Below are 10,993 nucleotides of genomic sequence, written 5' to 3' on the forward strand. Positions count from 1 at the left end.
TGCCTCTGAAGGTGCCAGTCATAGATACGGGCGAAACATTAGAAGCAAAAACTGCTTGACCGTGGCCACACAGACTGGTAAACCCACAACAACCATTTGATTCCGGCCAGGAAAGCCTTCAAAAGTGGGGAATTGAGAAGAGCTGTCACATCGTGCGAGTTGACTGTCCTAACACTATGGTGACTGTGTTAGTTTCTGATTTTGAAAACCACCCTGAAACACCCTCCGGTGGCGCCAGCAGGTGGAGGAAAGCGGAGCACGGCCGCCTCCGCCTTTCACAGCAGTAACGACAGCTATGCAAAGAATTACTGCTGCAGGGAAGCAACTTGAGTCTCCATAGTATCACACCCTTAATCTTGCTTGCACAAAAGGATGTTAAAAACTGGTCACCTGCACTAAGAGACATTATGAAGAAATAGTCAATCTTTGAGAAATGGATGAGAGAAGCCGGATTTAATGAAGAAATATGGGAACAAAGAATATAAAGAATGAACTTTCTGCTGCTTGCTTGAATAAACAGAAAAAGAAGAAGGGAGGGAGGGAGGGAGGGAGGGACAAAAGGGGAAAATGTATAGTCTGATTAAAAGAATAGCATGCCCCTGTGTTGCGTGCCATTTCATCATCGGCACACCCAATATAATATCTAATCGACACTGCTACCCCCGCCCGGCCTTGGGATCGGGTGCCATACATTTTTATAATCTTATTGTTGTGTATATTGTACTGATGCTGCTAGTTTTATGAATTTTGTAACTTGTTTTAACTTGCTCTAATTTATTTTATTTGGTGTATTGTTGTTTTGGCCATTGTATGTTTGGCCAATATTAGTGTAATAATCCACCCAGAGCCCTTCTCCGAGGGGTGAAGCCGGTTTATAAATTCCGATGATAGACAGACAGACAGACAATGAACAGACAGACAGACAGACGAACTTACAGACCTTACATACATACATGACATACATACATACATACATACATACATTGACCTTTTGTACATACCGTATATATACATTATGGCGTATAAGGCGACTAATGGGGGTATAAGATGGGAGCCCCCCCACTTTTCCTCTCAAAGTTAAAATATAGAGTACCAATTTTCTGCTCAGTACCACCCACTCAGTACCTGGCATGGTATGTAAGGCGACCCCAGACTTTACAGATGATTTCCCAGGGTTCAAAAGTAGTCTTATACGCCAGAAAGACAGTAGATAGATAGATAGATAGATAGATAGATAGATAGATAGATAGATAGATAGATAGATAGATAGATAGATAGATAGAGAGATAGATAGATAGATAGATAGATAGATAGATAGATAGATAGATAGATAGATAGATAGAGAGAGAGAGAGAGAGAGAGAGAGAGAGAGATTTAACTATACTATACAATAAAAATTTTTTTAAAAAATAACTGGTCACCTGCGGCGTGCAGGTTTTTTTCCCGATTGCTTGGAGTGGGGAATCAATGGTACCAGCTCCAATAGGATTCTAACCACAGTTCTAGGCCTGTTCACACTGTTTTAAAAATGAGGTAGGGTAATTCAGAATGAAATAGACACATTGAGAATGATTTCGGAATCATTTGAGGTTCTGTACCATAGCACAGCTGGTGGGATTGGGCACCCTGGGCGATCCTGTGAATGAAACCAGAATTGGAGGGGGAGAGGGGGGGCGGGTGTATTTTCTGTTTGTACACTTTCAGCTTCTGTTCTGTCAGTTGCTGCTGTTTTGACACATGGAACTGGTTCCTGGGTGTTCTTCCCACCTCAAATACAGTCAGAGCTGTGTAGATTCTCCTATATATTTATCTCCTATTTATATAAATAAATTTGGACTTAAGAACATAAGAACAAGCCAGCTGGATCAGACCAGAGTCCATCTAGTCCAGCTCTCTGCTACTCGCAGTGGCCCACCAGGTGCCTTTGGGAGCTCACAGGCAGGATGTGAAAGCAAGGGCCTTAAGAACATAAGAACATAAGAACTAGCCTGCTGGATCAGACCAGAGTCCATCTAGTCCAGCTCTCTGCTACTCGCAGTGGCCCACCAGGTGCCTTTGGGTGCTCACAGGCAGGATGTGAAAGCAAGGGCCTTAAGAACATAAGAACATAAGAACTAGCCTGCTGGATCAGACCAGAGTCCATCTAGTCCAGCTCTCTGCTACTCGCAGTGGCCCACCAGGTGCCTTTGGGAGCTCACAGGCAGGATGTGAAAGCAATGGCCTTCTGCGGCTGTTGCTCCCGAGCACCTGGTCTGCTAAGGCATTTGCCTTAGCACACGTAGGTCTGCACATATCATTATAAATAGATAATTATAAGTAGAATTGCTAAAACCTTTGAACAGCGATAAAAGTAATAAGAAGCCTCCGACAAACCCCATTTTTAAAAATCCTCCCCAAGAGGGAGGGACGGCGAGTCCCATTAGATGGGAAAGGCCCAGATGTAAAGAGCCAACCGTGTGTGTGTGTGTGGGTGTGTGGGTGTGTTCCACAGTTGCAGAAGAACAGTCTTTTAGGGGTGTTTTAGAAAATCAGGTCTCCAGTCCCGTGGGCTTGACAGCTGCCGAAGAATGCTGCACGGACGGCCCTGGACGAAAACTCAAAAACTGGGATGAGGAGGGGGGAGGGGCTCCACACAGCAGTAGCTGCAGGACTGTGGGAGGACTTCCGTCCCTGGCATAGTCCTCCGCTGCCTCTGTGCTGAACGGAATTGCATAGACAGAGCCCCCCCACCTCTTGTACCTGAGCCCAGAATAAGGGGCTGGGTTGGGGCACGTTTTGCAGCACAGGTTACCTAACTGTGAATTGATTACCTTGGTAGCGCTAGCCTTGATCCGGACGTGAGAAGAGGCGCTGTGGCTGAGTGGGAAAGGCTCTGTTTTGCCTGCAGAATGTCCCGGGTTCAACCCCATGGCATCTCCAGTTAAGAAGAAGAAGAGTTTGGATTCATATCCCCCCTTTCTCTCCTGCAGGAGACTCAAAGGGGCTCACAACCTCCTTGCCCTTCCCCCCTCACAACAAACACCCTGTGAGGTGGGTGGGGCTGAGAGAGCTCCGAGAAGCTGTGACTAGCCCAAGGTCACCCAGCTGGCATTTGTGGGAGTGCACAGGCTAATCTGAATTCCCCAGATAAGCCTCCACAGCTCAGGCGGCAGAGCTGGGAATCAAACCCGGTTCCTCCAGATTAGAGACACGAGCTCTTAACCTCCTACGCCACTGCTCCTGCAGGACTGTGGAATTGGGATTTATTACCCCCCCCCTCCTCTTGTCAGGAGACTCAAGGCAACCTACAACCTCCTTTCCCTTCCTCTCCCTTGTGAGGCTGGTGGGGCTGAGAGAGCTCAGAGAAAAAACCAGCGTTGCCCTTACCTGTGTTTCTCGAGCTGTCTGTGGTTTGTTGAGCGGTCTTCTGTGCAGGCACACGTAGGTCTGCACAGCAAGACCACGAGGACAAACTGTGACTAGTCCAAGATGTACCGAGCAGGCTTCACGTGTAGGAGTGGGGAAACAAACCCGGTCGGCCAGATAAGACTCCACCCCTCGTGTGGACGAATGGAGAATCGAACCCGTTTCTCCACGTTAGAGCCCACTGCTCTCAACTACCAGCCCATGCCGAAGAATTGCCAGTGGTCTGATGCAGTGTGTGTGCAGAGCTGTTGGGATATTTGAGGGCAGATGTGTATATCTGGGGGAGGGCCAAAGAGACCCAAGTGAATGACCGTCCCTCTCTCTTTCTCCAGCCTGACCCGCCTGGGACTCATCCTGTTGCTGCTTCAGTACGTGGCCGAATTCCTCTTCCACGTGGCTCGCCTCTTCTACTTCACGGACGAAAACAACGAAAAACTGTGAGTGCTCTCGCCTGCGGCCTCTCGGGGTGGCGAAGAGGCAAATTCTCTCTCATCGGAGGCCCGAGCAGAACTCTGAGGCGGCCCCAACAGTTCTGCTCAGAATCCTCCTCGGGTCTATTCAGTGGGGCCTGCCCCCAAGCAGGTGTTCTTGGCATGGGGCTGTCTCAAGGAACCTGATTCTTTTCCAGTAGCTCCCAGTGGGCTTTGCGTCTCCAATTACCCAGAAATCATTGCTGACACCCTCCAGCCAGAGGTGGGATCCAGCAGGTTCTCACAGGTTCCCGAGAGTAGGTTGCTAATTATTTGTGTGTGCCGAGAGGGGGTTACTCATTGGTGATTTTGCCGCGTGATTTTTGCCTTAGTAACGCCCCTCCTCCGTTCCTCAGCAGTAGCACGCAGAACTTGAAGCAGTCTAGCAGGAGGTGCACCGACGTGCGTGGCAGCCTGCGCCTGCGTGCATTCGTTCCCCGCCCAAGGACCGGCGCAGCGGCTGCGTCCTTGCCACAGCCCCGCCCAGCAAAGCCCCGCCCCTGGAACGCCCGGCCACACCCCTGTTGCGCCCCGCCCAGCCCCATTGGCGCTATGCCACTGTTTGAATCCCACCACCATGGGGACCTGTTACTAAAATGTTTGGATCCCACCACTGCCTCCAGCCTACTTGATGGTGGTGCAAATGATTTACTGCAACCCTCGTGGGGTTTTCAGAGGTTACTTCCTGCTCCCATTTCCTGCTTCTGCACAACAACCTGCATTTCCTTAGTGGGCTCCCATATAAACAGTGGCTGGGCCCACCCTCTTAGATTGGACTAGCCTGGGCCTTCCAGGTCAGGGTAGAGATGGCATGTCATTGCCTACCTCTGCGTAACAACCTGGACTCCCTTGGCGGTCTCCCATCCAAGTATTCACCAGGGCCGACCCTGCTTTGCTTCTGAGATGTGATGAGATTGGACTAGCCTGGGCCTTGGAGGTCAGGGCAGAGGTGGTTTGCCATTGCCTTCCTCTGCGTAACCACCCGGGACTTCATTGGTGTGGTCTTCCATTCAAGTACTAACCAGGGCTGGTCCTATTTAGCTTCAGGGATCTGATCACACTGGGCTAGCCCAGGCCAACCGGGTTGGGATGAGGGGGCATCTAACCTGCTGGAGTTATACAGTGGTGTACTGGTTAAGAGCAGGTGCGTTCTAATCTGGAGGAACCAGGTTTGATTCCCTGCTCTGCCGCTTAGCTGTGGAGGCTTATCTGGAGAATTCAGATTAGCCTGTGCACTCCCACACACGCCAGCTGGGTGATCTTGGGCTAGTCCAGGGGTTTGCAACCTGCGGCTCTTCAGATGTTCATGGACTACAAATCCCATCTTAAAGGGAGAATCTGGGGTTCCCAGTTAAACAACATTGAAAGTGATGCTGTTTTGGGGTGGATTATCCCCCACCCTGAAACAGCATCCCTTTCAATGTGGTGTACTGGTTAAGAGCAGGTGCATTCTAATCTGGAGGAACCAGGTTTGATTCCCAGCTCTGCCGCCTGAGCTGTGGAGGCTTATCTGGGGGATTCAGATTAGCCTGTGCACTCCCACACACGCCAGCTGGGTGACCTTGGGCTAGTCACAGCTTCTCGGAGCTCTCTCAGCCCCACCCACCTCACAGAGTGTTTGTTGTGAGTGGGGAAGGGCAAGGAGATTGTAAGCCCCTTTGAGTCTCCTGCAGGAGAGAAAGGGGGGATATAAATCCAAACTCTTCTTCTTCTTCTTCTTACAGAGAATATATAGTATATCAAGAAGGATGTATTTGGTGCCGCACTTGCTGAGAGCAACAGTGTTTAAGTAGGCCAGACCCTGACTTGGACAGCCCCCTCCCATCAGATCTCAGAAGCTAAGTGGGGTCAGCTCCGGCTAGTTCGTTGATGGGAGACCATTCAGGGGCGTGGTGCCCATGGGGACAGTGGGGTCAAATGAGTTGGGAGCAATAGTGGGAGGAAGGGGGGGTAAAATCGCCCCCACCCCTCCTCCCCCATGCCTTAAAACAGAGCCGATCTGCTGCAGTGGTGCCCATCTGAGCTGCCTCCTTCCCTCCCCAGGGGCTTGGGAGTGGCTCAGACGGGCACCGTGGCGGCAGGCCGGCTTGTGGGCCACCCGCTGCAGCCCCCTGCCCCTCCTCCCTGCAGGCCAGCTTCTGCTCTCCCCAGGGACCGGGGAGGGAGGAGGCGGCTTGCAGGGAGATGGCGGGGGCTCAGATGGGCACGGGGGGCAGGGGGCGCCCGGAGCAGGTGTTGTCCCCGGGCGCCATTTCCCCCCAATTCACCTCTGAGACCATTTATGAATAAATACATAAAATGAAAATCAACTGCCTTTCTATCACCAAGGGGATCTACAATTGAAAAATCTAAAACTGACTGAAACAAGCAGAAAATGGTATTAGGGTCACTTTTGAAAAGAAGAAGAAGAGTTTGGATTTATATCCCCCCTTTCTCTCCTGTAGGAGACTCAAGGGGCTGACAATCTCCTTGCCCTTCGCCACCATGGCTGTAGACTGTAGCCTGGTATTTTTTAAGCAGTCGCCTGATAGGCCTGGCAAACATCTGCGCTTATTAATGGACATTGTCTCCCGCTGATTTCCACACAGGTTTAATGCGTGGGCGGTGGTGTTTGTCATCTCCCGGCTCTTCACCCTCACCCTTTCCGTGCTGGTCATTGCCTTCGGGCTGGCTCGGGTGGAAAACCAGGCGTTCGACCCCGAAAAAGGAAATTTCAACACGTTGCTTTTCAGGTAAGGCTCTGGTGTGTTGTTCTACTGTAGCAGGTGTGTCGGTCCGTGATCGGAACACGGATGCTTGAATTCAGCTACCCATCCCGTAGTAATTGGGGGCTGGTACAGAGGTATCGATGGTCAAGACTGTAGAAGCAAACTCCAAGATGGGGCACTTTCTGTGCATTTCTCTACAACTTTGAGTCCTTCCGGCCAATTGGTGGGTGACATTAAGTGTTACATTTTGAGAGACAGCGTTGCCTAGTGGTGTAGTTGGACTAAGACAGGGGTCTACAACCTGCGGCGCTCCAGATGTTCATGGACCAATTGGCCATGGTGGCAGGGGCTGATGGGAATTGTAGTCCATGAACATCTGGAGAGCCGCAGGTTGCAGACCCCTGGAACAGGATCTGGAAAAACCAGATTCAGAGGCCCAGCTTGGGACCAAAACAGGCCCTCCGTCATTGCAGAGATGGCATGGCCGGGATGCGCTGTCTGAATCCTCTTGTGCATCAAGCGCATGAGCCAAGGCCAGGTGGGGAGGCAGCAAGCAGGAACTAGAGCACACACCAAGGTCGGGGCAGGAGGCGCAGCATCCAGCACAGCAAAGTCGTGGGGCCAGCAAAGCGACCAGCTCAGCGCAGGACTGGCACGTAGCAGAGACGTTCCTCCCACCCGAAATAGCTGAGGCCTGTCTGCCGCTGGGCAGCCATTCAAGCACTGCTTCTCTTCTCATGCAAGTCGCTGCAGCCTTCCCCTGCGCTGTTTGCGGGGCTCAGGAGAAATGGGGGGAGGGCATGCCAGGGTTGGGTCCCCTACATCTGGTCAGGGGCTGAGGAGCTTCTGGGCTCGTGCCAGGCAGCAGCTCTGAGCCCAGTCCTGTATGGACCGTCTCATCCTCTTCTGGCACCTGTGTGGCTGGCTGAGAAAAGGGGGTGACGCCGGTGTCTAATTCCTCATCAGGGTCTAATTCCTCATCAGGGTCTAATTCCTCATCAGGGTCTAATACAGTGATGGCGAACCTATGGCACGGGTGCCAGAGGTGGCACTCAGAGCCCTTTCTGTGGGCACACATGCACAGAGTTCATCGTGGGGGGCGGCGGAAAATCACCCCCCACACACACATCTAGGCTAGTCTGGGCACGATCCTTTACCTGGGAGTAAGCTCGGTTGCTGGCAATTGGGCTTGCTTCTGAGTAAACCCTCCTAGGGTCGTGATTCACCCATTTGAAGTGTTGCACGGTTGCTTCACCAAACTTACTCCCAAGTAACGTTTGCCTCAGAGCCAACCATTTTTTCTAAACTAAAACCTCAGTATTCAGGTTAAATTGCCGTGTTGGCACTTTGTGATAAATAAGGGGGTTTGGGGTTGCAATTTGGGCACTCGGTCTCAAAAAGGTTCGCCATCACTGGTCTAATACCTTATCAGTGTAATTCCTCATCAGGGTCTAATTCCTCATCAGGGTCTAATTCCTCGTCAGGGTCTAATTCCTCGTCAGGGTCTAATTCCTCGTCAGGCTCTAATTCCTCATCAAGGTCTAATTCCTCATCAGGGTCTAATTCCTCATCAGGGTCTAATTCCTCCATGAAATTGTAACAGGACAGGGGGACCCTCCTGCTGGCACTCGTATCCCATCCCCCCCCCGGACCTGGTTTGCGGGCCTACCGGCTTCCCCTTTCACGCATGCTTAGCTGCCTCCCGCTTGTCCCTAGGGGATACCGTTACGTTGCTTGCTCCTGGTGTGGTAGCCTTCTCCACAGCACAGGCGTGGATGATGTGGCGCTTCATCCACTTCCAGCTCCGGCGCTGGCGGGAGTACCGGAACGAGCAGAGTGCCCGGAAGAGAGCCACAGCCGCTGCCCACGGCAAGCAGCAATCCAAGACAGTCAAAAGGGAATCCGGTGAGTGTCATCCCTCAATATGCCGAGCCTGGGACTGATTGAGCCAGGGCTGTGTCTTCCACCACCGGATCAGCCAGGTGGATTAAACTTTTTGATTAACTGAAAACATGGGTGTAGACACACAAACACCCCCCAAAGGCATTTGCTTGTTTTATTGTGAAGGAACTCACTGAACTTCTTTGGTTTCATTTGAATTTTACAAAACTACATTTCATCCCATACTTCCATTTTGGCCTCGCTGTCAAAATGAAACTACCGTATATACTCGTGTATAAGTCGACCCGCCTATAAGTCGAGGCACCTAATTTTACCACAAAAAGCTGGGAAAACGTATTGACTCGCGTATAAGTCGAGGGTGGGAAATGCAGCAGCTGCTGGTAAATTTCAAAAATAAAAATAGATACCAATAAAATTACATCAATTGAGGCATCAGTAGGTTAAATGTTTTTGAATATTTATTTCAAAGAAAAAACAGTAAAACTGGACTCTGTAAGAAGGTGGAAAAAGAGGTGGGTCCAACAAGAAACAAAAAATGGTCTCAACAACCAACTTTAAAAGTACAAAAACCTTAGCTCAATCAGTAACCAAGCTTCAAACACAAGAGTTAAAATCCTTCAAGAACTGGGATTCCTCATCACATCATCTGTATGTCCCAAATGTAAGTCAACTTCTAGGCTCTTTAAGAGGGATATTATTATCAGAAATGGAAAATCTACTATTAGCTTCCGCATTGTAAAACAATGGGAGATGGGGCACCCTTTTGGGGATCAATGGAATCTTTGGTTCCCTATTGACCCAGACTTCACCAAACCTGGCTGGTATCATAAAGAGACTCTCTCTTGATGAGAGACCAGCCAGGTTTCTAGGAAGTTATAATTCAGAAAGGAGTCCAAAGTTATGGACCCCTCAAAGGGTAGCCCCATCTACCTAATAGCTCCCATTGAAAACAATGGGGAATGGGGCACCTCCTTTGGGAGTCCATAACTTTGGACCCCCTGAACCAAACTTTACCAAACTTGGCTGGTATCATCAGGAGTGTCTTCTGAGGGTACCCTGGAAATGTGGTGTCGCTAGCATAAAAATTGCGCCCCCTGCTGGCTGGCAAAGTAAAAACACAAAAAATTTAATGACCCACATATAAGTCGAGGGGAGCTTTTTCAGCATTAAAAATGTGCTGAAAAATTCGACTTATACATGAGTGTATACGGTACATTAAATTCCATACTGCCATTTTGACGCTGCTGTTTATTACTGTCTTTTATCATAATGTCATATAAAATGTCCACTTACTGATCTGTACAGTACCTGTTGGGGGGGGGGGGGGCAGATGTCACATCTGACTCACGGTGTCTCTTGGGCCCCTTCACAATTGTTTGCAAGTGGATTTTGCTATTCTGCACAGCTGCCAAGTGCACTGAAAGTGGATTGAAAGTTCGTTCTTCTGCACTTAGCTCGTAGATCGGGGGCAGCCCCACGGTCTTAATTTAAACCAGGAGCATTCCTGTGCTCTGTGGGTGGGTGAGGGACTGAAATAGGCCCCAGGTAACAGCAAGAGGTCTTCCAGTTGTCTCGTTAGCTGTCTGAATTGCCACCATGTGGGGTGTACCAAACTCTGGTGGTCCATGTAGCCTCATGAGGCACCTCTACTGCTGAAGCTAAAACAGTTTTGACCCAGAGAACGCTTCTTCCTGCTCTGCAGGGAGAGGGTTATAGTTAAGACAAATGAACCAAGCAAGGCTTGGCATGTTCTGATTTTCCCAGCCCCTCGCACGGACTGTATGGTGGTGGAAAGGGCTGTCAAGCCATAGCTGACCCTGTCGGATTTTCGGGGCAAGGGATGTTCAGAGGTGGTTTGCTGTGTCCTGCCTCAGCATAGCAACCCCGGGCTTCCTTGGTGGGCTGCCACCGAAACATGAATCAGGGCTGACCCTGCTTAGCTTCTGAGACCTCCTGAGATGTGGCTAGCCTGGGACAGCCAGGTCATAAGAACATCAGAACTAGCCTGCTGGATCAGACCAGAGTCCATCTAGTCCAGCACTCTGGTACTTGCAGTGGCCCACCAGGTGCCTTTGGGAGCTCACATGCAGGAGGTGAAAGCAATGGCCTGCTGCTGCTGCTGCTGCTGCTGCTCCCGAGCACCTGGTCTTCTAAGGCATTTACAATCTCATAAGAACATAAGAACAAGCCAGCTGGATCAGACCAGAGTCCATCTAGTCCAGCACTGCTACTCGCAGTGGCCCACCAGGTGCCTTTGGGAGCTCACGTGCAGGATGTGAAAGCAGTGGCCTTCTGCTGCTGCTGCTGCTCCCAAGCACCTGGTCTGCTAAGGTCAGGGGACACTGCATGGCAGAGTCTGTTATAAGAGTCTTGTTATCTACCATACTATATATAACGCGGTAGAATCTGCTCCCCCGCTTTGGCCTTGAGAGTTCCTTATCGGCTATGTGAATTCTCTGGCTGGGTGCATATTCTGGAGGCCGGAGTCTCCATCCTGAAACTGCAGGA

General features: G+C 50.5%; 1 protein-coding gene across 1 annotated transcript in view; it reads left to right on the forward strand.

Annotated features, from left to right (window-relative positions):
- Positions 1-10,993, forward strand: part of TRAM2 (translocation associated membrane protein 2) — a 64,041-nt gene that overhangs the window by 48,391 nt on the left and 4,657 nt on the right. The window contains 3 exon segments of the mRNA XM_048503145.1: positions 3,738-3,842; positions 6,464-6,648; positions 8,348-8,488. Coding sequence (XP_048359102.1) covers positions 3,738-3,842; positions 6,464-6,648; positions 8,348-8,488 — 431 coding nt within the window.

The sequence above is a fragment of the Sphaerodactylus townsendi genome, linkage group LG01 (genome assembly GCF_021028975.2).
Source record: "Sphaerodactylus townsendi isolate TG3544 linkage group LG01, MPM_Stown_v2.3, whole genome shotgun sequence".
In the NCBI taxonomy this organism is placed as follows: Eukaryota; Metazoa; Chordata; class Lepidosauria; order Squamata; family Sphaerodactylidae; genus Sphaerodactylus; species Sphaerodactylus townsendi.